This window comes from Oncorhynchus kisutch, linkage group LG8 (genome assembly GCF_002021735.2).
Source record: "Oncorhynchus kisutch isolate 150728-3 linkage group LG8, Okis_V2, whole genome shotgun sequence".
In the NCBI taxonomy this organism is placed as follows: domain Eukaryota; kingdom Metazoa; phylum Chordata; class Actinopteri; order Salmoniformes; family Salmonidae; genus Oncorhynchus; species Oncorhynchus kisutch.
In genome coordinates this window covers 3678048-3696859 of record NC_034181.2, presented here as the reverse complement: position 1 = coordinate 3696859, position 18812 = coordinate 3678048, and the positions used below count along the sequence as shown (strand labels likewise).

General features: G+C 44.1%; 1 protein-coding gene across 10 annotated transcripts in view; it reads right to left on the bottom strand.

Moving 5' to 3' along the window:
• Positions 1 to 383: 383 nt before the first annotated feature.
• Positions 384 to 18812, bottom strand: part of LOC109884138 (zinc finger RNA-binding protein) — a 40433-nt gene continuing 22004 nt past the window's right edge. For 5 of the 10 annotated variants that reach the window (XM_031829560.1, XM_031829562.1, XM_031829559.1 and 2 more), the window contains exons 8-21: positions 17904 to 18104; positions 16935 to 17214; positions 13629 to 13819; positions 11260 to 11379; positions 10308 to 10453; positions 9811 to 9985; positions 9297 to 9511; positions 8895 to 9045; positions 8495 to 8654; positions 5427 to 5518; positions 4414 to 4509; positions 4081 to 4192; positions 2615 to 2712; positions 384 to 2055 (exon numbers count right to left, since the gene is read on the bottom strand). In XM_031829560.1, coding sequence (XP_031685420.1) covers positions 1873 to 2055; positions 2615 to 2712; positions 4081 to 4192; positions 4414 to 4509; positions 5427 to 5518; positions 8495 to 8654; positions 8895 to 9045; positions 9297 to 9511; positions 9811 to 9985; positions 10308 to 10453; positions 11260 to 11379; positions 13629 to 13819; positions 16935 to 17214; positions 17904 to 18104 — 2220 coding nt within the window. In that variant the 3' untranslated portion in view covers positions 384 to 1872. The remainder of the gene's footprint in view (positions 2056 to 2614; positions 2713 to 4080; positions 4193 to 4413; positions 4510 to 5426; positions 5519 to 8494; positions 8655 to 8894; positions 9046 to 9296; positions 9512 to 9810; positions 9986 to 10307; positions 10454 to 11259; positions 11380 to 13628; positions 13820 to 16934; positions 17215 to 17903; positions 18105 to 18812) is intronic. The other 5 variants (XM_031829564.1, XM_031829566.1, XM_031829565.1 and 2 more) reach the window with 3 other exon arrangements.

Genomic DNA, 18812 nt, shown 5'->3' with positions numbered 1-18812 from the left:
TCTCTCCTCCACTTTCAGCCAGGAGAGATTGACATTAATATTAGCTCTCTGTGTACATCCAAGGACCAGCCGTGGTGCCCTGTTCTGAGCCAATTGCAATTTTCCTAAGTCCTTTTTTTGTGGCACCTGACCACATGACTGAACAGTAGTCCAGGTGCGACAAAACTAAGGCCTGTAGGATCTGACCAATCAGTCAAAAAGCCCCACTAGAACAGTGTACTAGAGAAAGACTTACCCTGATGAAATAAATCGAGGAGAAACAATTTAGGTTATCGTCTCAGAGCTTACCTTTACTCTCTAGTCCTTGTACTAAAATGAGACCTGCTGTGAGGTGGACTGTTGAACAGAGAGCAACAAAAAAACACAAACTTCACCACGAGTCCTTCATTGAGGAAATGTCTTTATTCTGCCCATGGTAAAGCAGGTACTGAGACAGAGAGGCTGACAGTCAGGCATCAAAGAGTGGCTCTACATTTAAACCTCAATTACAACATCACACTTTTTTTTTTTTTTTTTTTTACTCGACTGTTTTTTTCATTTTCTATAGATTATTCAAAATTAAACTATATGTATACAACATTAAACCAAGATTAGGGGCAAGCCATTACATTTCCCATTATAGTTAATCTGTAAAAACCAAAAGACGTTAAAAGCCATAAAATAACAAAAAAATAAATCTGAAAACACAGCCATGCACACTCTAACAAACCAAACACTTTTTTTGGATCCGTTGCGAGATTATTAAAAGGTATATTTTCATATGTTAGAGAATAACTGCACTACTAAACGACGAATAAGAAATCATTCTTTTCTTCAGATAATGTAGTATAACCGGGGGGGGGGGGGGGGGGGGGGGGCTGTGTTAAACATTAGAACACATTGCAGTCTGGCCTTATTGAGGACAAGACGATAGATTTTACACCACTTTATGCATTATGCCACAAAAAATATATATATATTCAAAATTACAGCTTATGAGGAAAATAAAACATTACTGGCGACTGATTAAATTATGGGCTTCACAACGAGGTATTAAACTCTCTCACTAACAACCAACACTGACTGTATGCAACTAGAAATAACATACATGTTAGGTAGTAACATGGATCATGATCCTCCGGATTTATAAACAATTAGATGCGTCTTTTTCACAACTTCAACCTGGGAAGTCGGTCCTGAAAATAAGAGGTGGGGGGGGGGGGGTCAAAAAAGGAGTAGATGCTGAGGAGGCCCCGTTGTCATGGAGAAGCAGAGAGGGTACAAGTAGTATGAGCTTGGAAGGAGAAGTTTAGGTCCCAACCACAGGTCGTTTCAATCTCTAGCCAAAACAGAAACATCGTGGACGAACTGGGTGCTGCAGTAAGCCTATACAGTAAGCCTATGCAGTAGAGCTGCAGAACAAAATAGGGTCTTATTTATTAGGCAACAAACGGAAGAAAACTCACATTTGTTTGAAAAATTGTCCGAATTAGAAATCTTTTTTTTATTTTTTCCGTTGCAAAACATTTAAAAATGTGTGCCCTAATGAACGCATCGCTAGTCTATATGGCTGACAGGACCAGGCCCTATCCGATGTGGTCTTTCAATTCTAAACAAACCCCTTTGTTAATATCAGAGACAACAGAATAAAAAAAAGGTACATATAGGCAAGCGTTTTTAGGCCGACTACATTGCAGTCTTTCTACGGGAATCAACCAATGGCGGTGTGTGACTGCGCAAACTGGCATCAGAACATTGCTGTATCATACGATGCGGTTAACTCACATTTTTATAACACCTATCCAGGTGTTGTGAGATCTGCCAGGCGACTGCAATGTAGTCTGTCTGGAACGTGGCCACAGACTATGTTAAATGAATAAAGGGGGACAGGTCCTAGTAACTACTGTCGAAATCTTTCTTGTCCTTCTTCCCTTCGCCCTCGAAGCCGTCCGCTCCGTCGATGTCGCGGCGACGCTTGCGGTTGTTGTGGACGTTGAAACGAGGGTTCATCTGGGGCAGTGGGTCCATGCCCAGCACCTTGTGGATCTGACGGAAGGCTAGCAGCCGCAGAGCAAACTGGACAGAGACACAGTGAGTCAGCCTAATAACTACACACAGTACATTATATTTATGGTGTACCTCAAGGATCTGTTGTTGCGCCGTTATCGTGTATATAGAGACCAATCAATATGTGCCTCTGGAGGATCAGTACCACAGGATTACAAAATCAGACACCATTTTATTTTTAATCCCAGGCCCTCGTCCCCGCAGGAGGCCTTTTGGTAGGCCGTCATTGTAAATAAATAAGTAAATATAAGTAAGTAAATAAGAATTTGTTTTTAACTGACTTGCCTGTTAAATAAAGGTTAAATAACGACTATATTCATGGTCATCGGTTACTGGGTCATTATGGTTTATATAAAATGATTTGGCAGCGGTATCAAGTACGACCATTTTATTTAGACGACGAGTTGATACTGCTTTCCAACAAGTCTCAAAACCTTTAAGGAAAAACCATTACAATGCATGTTGGATGGCCAGTACCTTCTATTGATGGTGTAGCTCAAATGATCCTTTCTGGAGGCTATTATAATGTGTACATTATATAGGATTTATTCTATATCAGTACATGTACCTGGGCACTTGAGGTGATGTCCTCTCTGTGCTGCTCCTCCATGGTTGTCAGGGTGTCAGTGGGGTTCTTCTCACACGGGTCGACCAATCCCGGACCACCTAGGAGGACAGACCGACACTTATTAGCATTCTGCTAACCCCATAATCACTGGTACTGACAGGTAAGAATGTCTATAACACCAGCCACGTTGACGGGTGGTCCATTTGAAGGGCCCTACAGTGCGAGCGTTACACTAGAGAATATTAGTCAAGACATTAAGGTTAGAAGAACGCTACAGTAGCCGTTTTCAAAGTGTTTCTGCGGTTCTGTTTCATAGCTGCTAATTGCACAAAGAAATACGAATCCTATATCCAGCCTTGCGCAGCAACACCGCCTGCCCAGTGTGAAATAGTGGAGGTGCTGCACACCGGCATAGCAGTCTATTTTACACCAAAGTCTACAAAAATGAGACTGTCCTCATATTTCTTGGCCATTTACATTTGTTTTGTTCGCAAGCTTGCTTGTTTATCAATGTTAGTTTGAGTCGGCTGCGTCAACTGATCGCGAAGAGACGCCCTAGTCAGATCCCCACAGGTGACAGGTGACTCAAATGGCTACGTTACCACGGCAACCTCCCGCCCCTTAAAAGGGACAGCTGAACATTTTTGTCTTCATATTTTTGTTGAAAAGACTGAGGTCACAAAAAACGATTATGAAATGTAGCCTTGTACGACTAATTCCTAAATATAACTAAATGTAGCCTTGTACGACTAATTCCTAAATATAACTAAATGTAGCCTTGTACGACTAATTCCTAAATATAACTAAATGTAGCCTTGTACGACTAATTCCTAAATATAACTAAATGTAGCCTTGTACGACTAATTCCTAAATATAACTAAATGTAGCCTTGTACGACTAATTCCTAAATATAACTAAATGTAGCCTTGTACGACTAATTCCTAAATATAACTAAATGTAGCCTTGTACGACTAATTCCTAAATATAACTAAATGTAGCCTTGTACGACTAATTCCTAAATATAACTAAATGTAGCCTTGTACGACTAATTCCTAAATATAACTAAATGTAGCCTTGTACGACTAATTCCTAAATATAACTAAATGTAGCCTTGTACGACTAATTCCTAAATATAACTAAATGTAGCCTTGTACGACTAATTCCTAAATATAACTAAATGTAGCCTTGTACGACTAATTCCTAAATATAACTAAATGTAGCCTTGTACGACTAATTCCTAAATATAACTAAATGTAGCCTTATATGACTAATTCTTACGAAAACATTTCTTGATTTAGAAACATTACAAAGCACATTTTATGCAATTATAGCAGAAACTAAATTGGGCTCGTAAATGTTTTAAAATCTACCTGCCACAGTGACTAGTGGACCAGAAAGTACATGTTAGACCCTGGTCAAAATAGTCTATCACAATCAGTCAAAAAATACAACATTGTCATGGTTACCGGGGAGCAGGACTCCGGAGGAAATGCATTCAAAGACGCGTCTCAGTGCGTCGCCTGGGCTCAGGGGGCCAGAGGCACTGCTAATGGTCTTCTCTACCAGCAGCTCCATGGCCTGGAGAAAAGACACCAATCACAGGTAGGGAGAATGTACAGGTCAGCAAAGCAGGAGAACATTTCAAAAGGTCCTTCTGGCTTTTAATTCCAGTCTGGAAAGACTAGGGAAGAGAAGTCATTTCTATTACGCTTCCTCTGCTTCAAAAACATTAGAGGGAACACCGCCATCACTTTATAACGTTGAAGATAAGAGAAATATCAGCCTGACAACGAACTCACCCAGCTGGGGAAGGAGGACCACGTGGGGACCCTCTGACAGAGGTCACGCAGGATTCGAATAACAATCACGCAGGACTGGAGTCCGTTGGCCCTAGCCTTGCGGTGCAACGACACGTTTAGTTTAGTGACAGTAAGAGACTGGAGCAGACAACAAGGGATCATAGTACACAATATATATACACACACACACACACTACAACAGGTCTGTCAGAGGTACAAATACTACTGTGCACAATGGAAGCTTGTGATTGGTTGATTGAAGCATTGTTAAAAATGGCCGTAATTGGTTGGGAATCAGCTGCCATTTCCAGGAGTATTTCACCTCTTTGTAACGTTAGTGAAAAGAGAGAGTTCACAGTTTGCAAGATGAAACAAGAAAAATGTAGGTTTAGTTTCCTTGTCATCTTATAAACTTTGACTTCTCGGGTTGTTCCAGGTGTTTCACAGACAGTCCGGTACTAAAGAAGATATAGGGGACAGAGAGTGGAGGGAATCTGCTTTACTTTGCCTGTGTGTTTGCTTTTCGTACATGGCAGCGACACAGTAAACTAATCAGATGTCCCTTCTCTCAATCCCCATCATTCTACTAACAGAAATAAAAAGCTACAAATGCTCAACATGGAAGCTCTTATCAGATGACAAAGATATCTCTGCAGCCTTATGGAATCATGTGTTAACACTAAGAAAACAGTCTGTTATGGAGCCAAGGAAAAAACAAAAGGAATGCCATTTATTCAAATTTTTGGGGAAAATTAAACAATTCTAAAGTTTCAACTGAATAAATATAATAAAGATTAAATAGTCAAATCTGGTCAAAAAACATCATCATTACAAGGGTGGCATCCTTGAATATTTGTATTTATAAATGAAAAATCAGTTTTTGTTTGATGCTTAAAATTCATTATTAAATAATTCCTTCAATTAAAAAAAAAAATTAAAAACCAAAGGTAAATAAAAAAAATAAATGCATCTCATAAGGCTACAATAAGAAAGTAAGATGGATGTGTCCGAACCTGGAACCACTTAGCGTGCCGCAGAGCCGCCAGAGCGGCAAGGCATTTTAGCCTGTCCAAGACGTCCTCTGGGTCTTTCACCAAGGTTACATCTAAAAACGGATGAGTCCAATTGTCAAAATGGTGGTCGGTTGGGTTGGTGGTTGTGGTGAGGAAGAGGGAGGAGGAGGAGGAGGAGGAACGGGTGTTTGACCAGGTAAAGCAAGACTCATTGGGCTTAAAGACACAAACACATTGCCACACATACCAAGTTTCAGGGTTTCAGGAAGGAACTAGGAATTTAACCACTCTTTGATTTATTTTCTGCCAAATGAACGACCAGCAACCTGACCTCACCTCGATATTACTAGGGATTGGAGATGTAGTGTCATGAATGTAACATTAGATTCACATTGGTGTGAGTTGTTTGGTTATATGTTAGGTTAGGGGGATTGTCAATTATGGGACTGGCGTAAAATGCTGACCAAAATAGAAGCAGGATGAGTTCAACCACAGAGCTACAACAGCCAGAGAATTATCAAACAACTCTTGCTTAGGTCTTGCGTGAAGGCTGACCTAGTTGTCCCAACAGTGATCATAAAAAAAAAAAAAAACTCAACTTATTGGTAACGTGTTGAAATGCAACACCCGACAGAGAAGTTTAAAATCTTTGGGGGTGGAAAAAACAGAGAAGTTTACTCGTTAATGTAAGCAACGTTACGCCAATCATTAGTCAATTTTCAGTCTTACAATCCTCTACCGAGTTGACAGTGTAGGTGGATTCCAATGGGTCATGGTATAAATAAGTATAAATAAAATGTATATAAGTAGAACAAACAAAGGAGAGACAGAATCTGAAGTCCATCTGTGAACAGTAATGACTTGTTGCTTGGCGTGTGAACGGAGTTTCTACTAACAGCAAGTGGTGTGGCAATGGTAGGTGTGGCAGAGTGTTTAGCTGTTTGGGGGGAGGGGGGAGGGGACCTTGGTCAAAAATCCTTCCGCAGGAGCTGGTTGGCTGGGGTTGGAAACCTCTCATACACTTCAGAGGGCTTTGGGGCTGGACCAGTTAGAAAGATGGAAATTATGGTGACAGCAGCGTGTTGGAAAGCAAACAACAACATGCTCCCCCAGCAGCAAAAAATAATGGTTAGATTGGACATCACTGCATGCATGGCTGGGGTGAGTCATACCTGGCTGATAAGTTGGCAGATACTACTGATACTACTCCTACTAACTCAGGTCCAACCACAGAGTCCTCTGCCAAAAGCCTTCATCCCTGGCCTACCGGAGGTGGACCACGTCCCCATTTTGTGCAACTTTTCTCGTGAAGTGTGCACTTGCTCAATTTCTGGACACTGGATTTACCACTGGTGGACAATCAGGGAAATAGTCTCGGGGACAGAACACCAATCCCATGCTTTCAAATCCATTGACAGAGTGCACAAGTGTACACTTCTGGAAAGGGTGGAACATTTGGCACAACAAAACATATAGGTGCGTGCTAGAAACACGAGTGTTCCATTGTTGAGACGGACATAGACCAAAAAAAACACATTTTTTTTTTAGGTCCATTTCAGCCTGGCAACACTCACTACTTCAACCCTCCATTGTCAACAAATGCAAAAAATATTGTGATCGAAAAGGGCTTTAAGTCATATCTGACAGAAGGATTAGCTGCAATAAGGAAATGGAGTGCGATCGTTCTGAAAAATAGGCTTTGGTATGAAGGGGGACACCAGTTCACTCAGGGAGTACTTCACAACTACCTCACTGCCAGACAAAAAAAGTATGATTTGTTTCCTGTGGGGGAAGTGTGATCCTACTTCCTGTTTCCTGTTTTGTGTTCGAAAACAGTCTGTTCTGTAACCCTTTTCTATCTACACTAGTCATTTGGGCAAATCCCAAATAAAATAAAATAAAAATTATTTTGTTGCTGAAAATCTCCCCGGTGACATCAATCTATGAACGATTTGAGTTCTGAGCACATTTCAGCCCAGCACTTCCCTGTCCAAATGGTATCCTCTGTAGAGAAAAAAAAAAACGTTTCTCTGATGTGTGTAGTTCTGAGCTAAATAACGATTGACCCGGTAGGAAAGTTGGTTTAACTTTGAAACTGAAAAACAAAAACAAAAACCCCGAAACAAAAAAATGTATCTTACCTGTGAACAAAAAAATTTAAATAGACTACGTTGTCAAACACTGTTCATGCTGTTTGTAAAGGGGACAGCTTTTCAAGAGGGCACCGAAGCCGAGTTGGAGACCTAAGATCTACTCTGCTGGCACTATTACAACAGGATCTGAACTTCACAAGGAGTGCTGAGCTAACCATGACTAGAGGGAAGGGTTTTTATCCCTCCAATGACCAGTCTTTGATGCAGATTTCCCTTTGCGGCACAGATTTGGTATTTTCTATAAAAAATATGGCTTCTCGAACTAAAAAATAAAGTGTTGGACAATCTGAATTCTTGACCAAATGGTAGTTCCTTGTATTATTTTTCGTATCGTGAGTAAAAAACAAAAAAAACACTAAGCTAAATTAGAATGTCTACCCCAAGGTTTAGACGAGACGCTAAGCACGAGTACTGTTTTTGAGAATGAACCAACCAGCTTCCTGTCATGACATGCTCCAGCACCTCCTTGGTTGAAGTTTAAAATAACTAGCGTTTCTAAAAGACAAAAAAATTATATATAAAAATATATATATATTAAAAATAAAAAAAATCTTGAGCGAGAGGCTTGGATGCCCAATAGATTAAATCCACTTAGTGGCCAGGGCAAACTAGAAAGTCACATTTAAAGTGCCACCAGGGTAGGTCTCTTCAGGATCAATCAACATAAAAGGAATTTATCTTACAGGCCACATTTATTTGTGCTTGCCCAGTGGCCCCAGGTGAGCAGAGATTTCACATTAGGACTATTGAAATAGCCCAAAACATGTAAACTCCACACATCCAGCGCTCCTGGACAAACTAAACTAACGCACCCATAGCTAGGTGGCAGAGAGAAGGAGAAGGAGCAAGGGCTGAGAGAGAGGGAAAGAAGGGCTGAGAGGAGGAGGGAGGAGAGAAGGGCGATGTCTTTCCAACCTCCATCCCGTGGCGGGGGTGTGGCAGGGGTCTCCTCCTCTCGGATGCTTGGGGAGGTCAGGGTGACGGTGACTGTCATTTTGGGGTCGGCTTCTGACGTCAGGATGATAGAACAGTCCTCGATGGAACCCTTCACCTCGTACTTCTCTGGGGTCACCAGCTGTCAATCAACCAAATCAAATCAACAGCTGGCACACAGGAAGGAAGTGTGTGACGCTATGCAGAGTGGACTGTGTGTGTGCGCGCAGAGTGGAGTGTGTGTGTGTGTGAGAGATGCTGTGCAGAGTGGACTGTGTGCGTGCAGAGTGGAGTGTGTCTGTAAGAGAGAGACGCTGTGCAGGGTGGACTGTGTGCATGTGTGTGTGTGTGTGTGTGTGTGTGTGTGTGTGTATGTGCGTACCACCAGCTGTTTGGGCAGGTGTTCCACTATGCAGCTCAGCAGGGTCTTGGTGGGCTTCTCTGAACAGAGCAGGACCAGGTTGACGTTCTTGTCTCCGCGGAGCAGCAGTCCTTTAGCCAACACCCCTACCCGCATCACCCCCTTCAGAGCTCTACAGGAGGGAGGTGTTCATTAGGTATCTAACGTTAGAAACAGAGCAGCCGACAGAGTTCTATGCTTGACGTAGACGTTCCGCTATGCAGTGACGCAGGGTCTTGCTGGGCTTGTCTGAACAGAGTAGGACCAGGTTGAGCCAAAGGCAACAGCTCAGATGTCACACGGGGAAAAAATATCAATATCAACGTGGCTCAGATGGACAAAAACAACACAACATTCAAAATGGGTGAACCTCCTCCTCCTCACCTGTCTTGGGCAGTCTTTGGGACCTCCTTCTCTTTCTCCTCCCCAGTCATCTCCTTAGTCTTCTCCTGATCTGTGATGTCCGAGACCAGTTTGAGGGCTCTCTCTGTGATGGAGACGATCTTCTGGACGGCCTGCAGCTCCTCCTCAGAAGGGTAGATGGCCGTGTGCTTCGTCATCACGTAGCGATCGTCTGACGAGTCCGGGCGACGGGGAGGCTGTCAAGAGAACACAAAACGGCTCAAATAGTCTGTATTGTAAAAAATAAAACATCACAGGGTTTGGGCCAATTAAAATGCCACAGCACTGCCTTGGACTGGATTGATGCCTCTTTTATAGTCCCCAGTGCATTTTTACTAGATCATGCAGCGATTACATCTAGTGTGTGTGTGTGTGTGTGTATACATGGGGTTGTTTCCAGCCACAGGTCCCTGTGGCTGAGAGTTGGGCATGGTGGATTGTGTGTGGATCTACGTGTGTGGATCTGTGTATGTGTGTGGACTGGTAGATATGCTACCACAGGTCCTTGTGGCTGAGAGATGGGCATGCCAGGCCGAACCCCCAGTAGTCCAGGTGGGCCAGGAGGCCCCTGGAGGTATGGTCCGTCCCCTGGCATCCTGGGCCCCCCACGTCTCTCGTCCCAGTGGTGCTGCTCCTCCATACAACGCCAGTACATGTCCTCCTCATAACGTCTAGAGCGACACACACACACGAGAGAGAGAAAGAGTCAGTTTCTCCACATTTCCCCCTTTAGTGTTCACTCAGTTAACATAAGAGGGTTAGCTAGGGAGGTTCGTCCGTACACTAGGCCGGGGCCTAGTACTACTAGGAGTAGTACTGTTGACTAGTACCCCTGAAGGGGGTGTACACTTCAGCTATCGAACTTTAGACTTCGCACAAACAGACAGAAAAAAAACCTGTCGGACTACAAAAAGAAAGAAAAAGGCACAAGTTTATCATAATATATATGAGTGTGAACAGTTTCAACTGGGAAGCGACAGCCCCACGCCGTACCTCATCTCCATTCTCCATCTCTCCTCTTCCTCTCTCCTCCTCCAGTACTCCTCCTTCAGAACCTGTTTCCTCATCTTCTCTTCCTGGATCTTCCTCGCTCTGATAGAGGGCTTCACCTCCACCTGTAGCTCCGGGTTCACCTTTTTCTACAGGGGGGGGGGGGGGGGGTGCTGTTGAGAATGGCGCTGCGTGGCATAGCACAAATGTAAGGGGCTCGTGATCAATTAATGAGCTCCGTTGGAGACTATCCTAGCAACGGGATCTGAAGAACTAATATCCTGTTTCACAGAGTCGTGGCTGAACGAGGACAACACATCTAGCTTTTTTTTTTTTTTGCTACACAAACGGCAGGACAGAACAGCAGCGTCGGCTAAATTCAAGGGAGGTGGTGTTTATTTTATTTTATGCATTTATACTTTTCGAATGCACTGTAAGCATGTGATGAATAAAATTGGATTTGATCTCAGCTCTGATAGAGGGCTTCACCTGTAACGTCTCATTTAAGGGTTACCCCAAAAGGGTCATCCAAAATGGCCTGGATAGACAGGCACACCTTCAAATACCAATGTGACTGACTGGATATCCAAACACTTGTGATTTCATGACAGTGGACAACAGAGTCGACCTGTTAAAATACTGCAGGCGGCGTCTCCTGCCCTTCAGTGACTCCACTAACCTCATACTGCAGGCGGTGTCTCCTGCCCTTCAGTGACTCCACTAACTTCGTACTGCAGGCGGCGTCTCCTGCCCTTCAGTGACTCTACTAACTTCGTACTGCAGGCGGCGTCTCCTGCCCTTCAGTGACTCCACTAACTTCGTACTGCAGGCGGCTTCTCCTGCCCTTCAGTGACTCCACTAACTTCATACTGCAGGCGGCGTCTCCTGCCCTTCAGTGACTCCACTAACTTCATACTGCAGGCGGTATCTCCTGCCCTTCAGTGACTCCACTAACCTTGTACTGCAGGCGGTGTCTCCTGCCCTTCAGATGCATCTCTTTGGCGTTGGGATCGTTGAAGCTGCATTCACACAGCTTACAATGGAAACGGATCACCTTGCCTTCATCGTTACGCACCTACAGATAGGAAATAAAACATCATGTATTTCCTAAAGGCTATAGAAGTTAGTTGTGTTTCAGATACTGCTTTCATTATTCAACAGTAAAGACCTAGGTCTCTTTTTCAAAATGTGCCCTGTATACAAAACATCCCCCCCCCCCCCCCCCCCATATCCACACACACGACCAAATAAAAATGTGTGGACACCTGCTCTTCAAACATCGAATTCCAAAATCAAAAGCATTAATATGGAGTAGGTCCCCCCTTTGGTGGAACAGCCTCCACTCTTCTGGGAAGGATCTCCACTAGATGTTGGAACATTGCTGCTATAACAGCCTCCACTCTTCTGGGAAGGCTTTCCACTAGATGTTGGAACATTGCTGCTATAACAGCCTCCACTCTTCTGGGAAGGATCTCCACTAGATGTTGGAACACTGGTGTTGGGCGATTAGGCCCGGCTCATAGTCGGTGTTCATCCTAAAAGGTGTTCGATGGGGGATGAGGTCAGGGCAGCAGTGGAGGCTCCTCAGAGGAGGACCATCCTCTGAATTTCACACACATTATTTTACATTTTCTTCTTTATTTAACCAGGCAAGTCAGTTAAGAACAAATTCTTATTTTCAATGACGGCCTGGGAACAGTGGGTTTAACTGTCTTGTTAAGGGGCAGAACGACAGATTTTGACCTTGTCAGCTCGAGGGATTCGATCCAGCAACTTTTCAGTTACTAGGCCACCTGCCGCCGCAAATTAAACTAAATATAATCACGTCACCAAATAACTGATTAAAACACACTTTTGTAATGAAGGTCTACAGTAGCCTCAACAGCACTCTGCGGGGTAGCACCATGGTGTGAAAGGAGGACAGCTAGTTTCCAACCTCCTCTGGGTACACCGACTTCAATACAAAACCTAGGAGGCTCATGGGTCTTGCCCTCTTCCACAGACTTCCACAGTAATTATGACAACTTCCGGAGGATATCCTCCAACCTATCAGAGCTCTTGCAGCATGAACTGACATGTTGTCCACCCAATCAAAAGAAGAAATCTAGCACTGAAAGCATAAGCTTCAGCTAGCACTGCATAAAATGCAGGGTTTACTAACACACTTCTATTAGTTATGCTGACTATGACGCTGTGTTATCTAATATGGGGACAACGATGTAGGCTGTGTGTAGAGGTTTGGCTTGGAAAGGTTCTCTCCTTGTCACATACAGCTGATGTGTTGTGCATTGAAGTCCACAAGCGAAGGGAAAAGGTGAGAAGGAATACAACGTGGCTGCCATGAAAGTGAACTGTGTTTGTGTGATCGGGAGTATTCATTCCACCGATTATGTTGAGAAACATTTCTTAAACGGAAACGAACAGAAAAGGTGAGAAACATACCCGAATTTGTCCAATAGAAACTCTCGTTTGCTACGGTTGGACCGTGGATTACATCCTAGATCAGCTAGATGCAGGCAAGAGTGTGCAAGGCGGTATTGAATGTCACCGTCTGTCACCTCAAATTTCTCGACCGGTGTGCAGCCATGTTTTAATCTTTCATTCATAGGCTAGGTTGTATCAACCTCATGATGGGTATAGGGAACATTCTAGTATCATATAGTAGCCTAAACCTGTCACTGTTACATTGAACTGGGTGAATGGAATATGAATGACAGGCACCAGAAATACTGTAAAACTAAAAACCGCGAGTCTCAAATATCCACCTGTCCAGTTTAATAGCCCGAACAACGACAAACATTTCAGTACAGACCCCCAGAAAGCGGTCGATCGCACTCTAGTGACGAACGTAAGAAATGGCTCAAATGCACAGTGAGAATAATAATTAAAGTCCTTACTTATTATTATAAAACATTTTGTAGAGTAATACTAAGACAAAATAAATGATAGTGCAGGAAATGAAGAAATTGATTTAAATGCTAGCAATATTTTTTTTTTACCTTTATTTTACTAGGCAAGTCAGTTAAGAACAAATTCTTATTTTCAATGATGGCCTAGGAACAGTCGGTTAACTGCCTGTTCAGGGGCAGAACGTCAGGTACAAATTGTCAGCTCGGGGATTTGAACTTGCAACCTTCCGGTTACTAGTCCAACGCTCTAACCACTAGGCTACCATGCTGGAATTAAACAATTATGCAAATGAGCAAAAACTGTGTACATTAGAGAAATAGACAGCCAAATAGAAGCATGTCTCTAATAAACACCTATTGTGTTTTAAATAGGACATTCTACTACACCTGTCAGTCATTCAGTTGTCAACCGTACCTCTTCCACATAGTCATGTCCAACAGGCTGCACATCACTCTGCAGGGCAGCCAGGGTGGACGCAGACAGTGAATCAGAGGACTCGTTCTTGGACTCCTGAACCTGGGGGACCAATGAGGGCAGAGGAGGTTTGGATGCCTCCACTTTGGCTTCCTCTGTCACTTTCCCGGTAGTCTGGAGCTTGTTTCCTCCTGGGAGAAAAAGAAGAATTCCAGAATGAGAACCACCAATGAGTTGCAGCTTTACAGGAAACAGATGTCATTCCATATACATTTCAGCAATACCATTGCACCCACGATCTCAGATTGTTTTGAAATCATTTAGAGTTAGAAACCTGTAGGATTAGCATTCCTGAAACATTTAGTTAATTTAGGTTAAATTACTATTTTTTATGTGATATCCGATTTGGACCAAACTTTGCACCCAACAATCTAAAACCTATAAAAATTTAATTTAAAAAAAGCCAATTTGGGTGCAATCAATTAGCTTAATTTCTCAGAGATCAAATATTTAAAGATTGCTAAATTGTGTTGGGTTACCAACTCCAGAAACGATTTCAGAATAATCTGAGATTGGCATAGAATTGGCATCTTTCTGGTGCTTTGAAGTTGAATGACCCAGATGTCAAAGAGTCGTAAATTGTGATCTGTCAGAGAGCTATCCTCTAACAAAACATAGGAATTTTCAGCCACAGAGCAGAAACAAGTCAGTAGTTGCTTAGTGAAAAGGTTTGGGAATGCTAACGATTGTTAAGATTACGGCGTTGTCTGCTTGGTGAAGCAAAAAAAAAGTTAAACGTCCCCTTTTCAGGACCCTGTCTTTCAAGGGTAATTTGTAAAAATCCCCCCAAAACTTCAGATCTTCATTGTAAAGGGTTTAAACACCATTTCCCATGCTTGTTCAATGAACCATAAACAATGAATGAACATGCACCTGTGGAACGGTCGTTAAGACACTAACAGCTTACAGATGGTAGGCAATTAAGGTCAGTTATAAAAACTTAGGACACTAAAGAGGCCTTTCTACTGACTCTGAAAAACACCAAAAGAAAGATGACCAGGGTCCCTGCTCATCTGCGGAATGTGCCTTAGGCATGCTGTAAGGAGACATGAGGACTGCAGATGTGAGGACATGAGGACTGCAGATGTGGCCAGGGCAATAAATTGCAATGTCCGTACTGTGAGACGCCTAAGACAGTGCTACAGGGAGACAGGACTGACAGCTGATCATCCTCGCAGTGACAGACCACGTGTAACAGCACCTGCACAGGATCGGTACATCTGAACATCACACCTGCGGGACAGGTACAGGATGGCAACAACAACTGCCCGAGTTACACCAGGAACGCACAATCCCTCCATCAGTGCTCAGACTGTCGGCAATAGGCTGACAGAGGCTGGACTGAGGGCTTGTAGGCCTGTTGTAAGGCAGGTTCTCACCAGACACTGGCAACAACGTCGCCTATGGGTACAAACCCACCGTTGCTGAATCAGACAGGACTGGCAAAAAGTGCTCTTCACTGACGAGTCACGGTTTTGTCAGATCCGCGTTTATCTCTGAAGGAATGAGCGTTACACTGAGACCTGTACTCTGGAGCGGGATCGATTTGGAGGTGGAGTGTCCGTCATGGTCTGGGGCGGTGTATCACAGCATCATCGGACTGAGCTGGTTGTCATTGCAGGCAATCTCAACGCTGTGCGTTACAGGGAAGACATGCTCCTCCCTCATGTGGTACCCTTCCTGCAGGCTCATCCTGACATGACCCTCCAGCATGACAATGCCACCAGCCATACTGCTCATTCTGTGTGTGATTTCCTGCAAGACAGGAATGTCAGTGTTCTGCCATGGCCAGCGAAGAGCCCGGATCTCAATCCCATTGAGCACACCTGGGACCTGTTGGATCGGAGGGTGAGGGCTAGGTCCATTCCCCCCCAGAAATGTCAGGGAAATTGCAGGTGCCTTGGTGGAAGAGTGGGGTAACATCTCACAGCAAGAACTAGCAAATCTAGTTCAGTCCATGAGGAGGAGATGCACTGCAGTACTTAATGCAGCTGGTGACCACACAAGATACTGACTGTTACTTTTGATTTTGAGGGGGGATTTTGAGGGGTGGCCCTAGCCCTCACCCTCTGATCCAACAGGTCTCAGACGTTAGTTCGGTTCAAGAGCGGTTTCAAAAGAGGCCCTATTGGAATGTAAATGCATGATGATCTGAAAACAAACATTAAATTGTCATTCACACTATGTAGTAGCTAAATTCACAAAATTAGTTTACATCCCTGTTAGTGAGCATTTCTCCTTTGCCAAGATAATCCATCCACCTGACAGCTGTGGTATAGCAAGAAACTTCATGTCCAGTCATTTCATACAAATAGTTTATAAATTCCTCCAGTAGATAAAGCATGAGAATTCAATTCTATGCATTATCTGATAGGACTCTTACCTACAACTCAGTTTGAAATGGTCATAAATCCAAGAACAAAAAGAGAATACATTGTGAAACTGCATCAAATTAACAAATGGTTACAAAGACAGAGATAATCAGAATGAAAGAGAGATGTCAGAGATGCTCCTGTCAGAACAATCTGTCTGAATTCTGGCCTTAGTTGACCCCGGCCTCAGCTTGGCTGATTATATATATTTTTAAAATCAGGATATTTTCTACCTGCAGGCTACAATGTTTTTCTTTGTTGGCTTTATGTATGTCAACAAAAATCTGCATATGAAAAATCACAACTGGCACACAGATCAGTAGAAACGGTAAGATAACTTGGCACCCCAAATGGAAAAGGTTTCCAATCGCTGGTGTAGCCTGTTACCGGTAACTTCAGGAGCGTAAACGGTAGAATCTGGCCAGCAGCGGCGGGAGGAGGGGAGGGACAGGCTTCCCCCGTTAGTAATTTGTGTGTCATAATGATTTGAAAAAGCAACAGACAAGCTCAATGACCTACATATAGTTGATTTTATTGTGTCTATTGAAAAAAATAGACGTTTCAAAATTTAGACCAATCAATTGGTCAAAAGAACGGACTGTCGGTGAACCAATATTTGTTTTTTTTGGTCATGGAAGCCCTACTGCCAACACAGCACCAGACTAACCTAGTGCAGACTTAGCCTCTCGTCATTCAACAGGAACCACGTTCCACATTGCAAAGCTTATTTCAGTAGGGGGCATAACGGTCATATATATATATATTTTTTTATATCCTAGGGTTTTTTGGAAGGGAAAAGATTCTCCAAGTCTTTCAGTACTTCCCATTTGATTTTTTAAAAAGATATGTAACAGACAAGACAGCCCCTTCTTACCAACAAAGTTGATCTTGGGGGTGTTGACCTTCTTGACGGCTGTGGTGGCATTGGCTGCTGATAGGCTGTTTGTGGCTGGACCTTTGCCAATCCCAACCCCACCCTGGCTGACAATGTTGACCGGTTTCAGGTAGGAAGAGTTAGACGTGGAGCCCGTGAGGGTGGAAGAAGCAGGGGTCTTGGAGGAGGAGGAGGCCGTGGTTGACGTAGGGGTCTGGGTCACGACATTGGGTTCTGTAGAGGGGATGGGCTTCCCCAGCTTGGTGTGGAGCTTCACCACCTTTACACAGGGAACAAGAGACATTTTAGCGGTACTTCTCAACCAGTGCGGCCGTGAACATTTCAGAGAGTCCGGGGAAAATGTAAATGTAAAGCTTTTCAGTGGGGCTTCAGCACAAAACATCCCTGATATGCAACCCCAGCAGTTTTAAAACTAAAAATAATGTTGACTGGGATCAGGGATGAATATAGAGGATGTGACCAAAACGGCACTTGTAGATGGAGGTGTTTCTGAAACATGCCAGCTCTTACAACGCCTGGATAGGTATTTTAACGGAGCGCGTCACACGTGTCAGCAACGTGGTGACAGAACACAGTCGATGACGACGTGGCGCGTGCAACCATTGGTTGAAACAATGTGCCGTCTAAGCAGGGGAACCTGACCGGATGAGTGATGCAGTCATAGATCGAGTTCTCTTTGGGTGACCAAACAGCATGTGGTATCCTTTTCCCCTAAGCAGCCCCCCCCCCCCCCTAGACTGGCCCGGAGGTCTGGAAGTATTTGATAGGAGTTGTTGACAGATTAAGCAGATAGCTGTCTGGTATTGTTGGTGTCTAAGTAAAGCTAAGTACTATGACTCTGTAATTGTGGAACTCCCCTCAGAGTCTGGTTCTTTGGGTCCATGTAAAAATGTAAAGCACTGTGACAACTGCTTCATACAAGCATTTTTTTTAAAGCAGGTAGCTTACCTTCTGGTGCTTGGCTCCTCGGATGTGTGCAGCGTATGCATCTGCCCCGGTGCAGGAGATGTCACAGAGCTCACAGCGGAGCTGGTTCTGAGTCCCCCGGGCTGAGCCTCCTCCACTACTACTGCTGCTGCTGCTCTGGGAGACTTTCAGGGCCACCTCCTTCTTCTTGTGCTTCTGGCCCTCCAGGTGCTCCTTGTAGGTCTGGGTGGGAGGACGGGGAGACATGTAAAAATCATGTTCTCTAGATCGTTTTTAGCTCAGAGTTCAGGTGGGCCTTCGCGCTTCAGCACACAATGGAAAGGAGGGGTGTGTTCAACACAAAATGACAAATCATCAAGGGCTTACTAAGAAAAACCAAAAAAAGGACTAAGTTTGAGGTAGAAAGGAGTTGGAACACTCAAAGAATTAGCTGGATTTATTTTAGCTTACGTTATATCCACTGTTACAGAATGTCAACAGGTGACTGGCGTTTGGACATTAAGCCGACAACTCCCTCAGAGTGACCTGACCATTGAACTTAGCTCCTATTTCTAGCCCAGTGGCCCCATTGAGATAATGTAACTAAATAATGATACCTTAAGGTAAATTATAGCTAGAGGGACAGAGGTGTTCTCTAAGCTCACCCCAGGGGTCCCGGCTAGAGGTGTTCTCTAAGCTCACCCCAGGGGTCCCGGCTAGAGGTGTTCTCTAAGCTCACCCCAGGGGTCCCGGCTAGAGGTGTTCTCTAAGCTCACCCCAGGGGTCCCGGCTAGAGGTGTTCTCTAAGCTCACCCCAGGGGTCCCGGCTAGAGGTGTTCTCTAAGCTCACCCCAGGGGTCCCGGCTAGAGGTGTTCTCTAAACTCCCCTGGGGTCCCGGCTAGAGGTGTTCTCTAAACTCCCCTGGGGTCCCGGCTAGAGGTGTTCTCTAA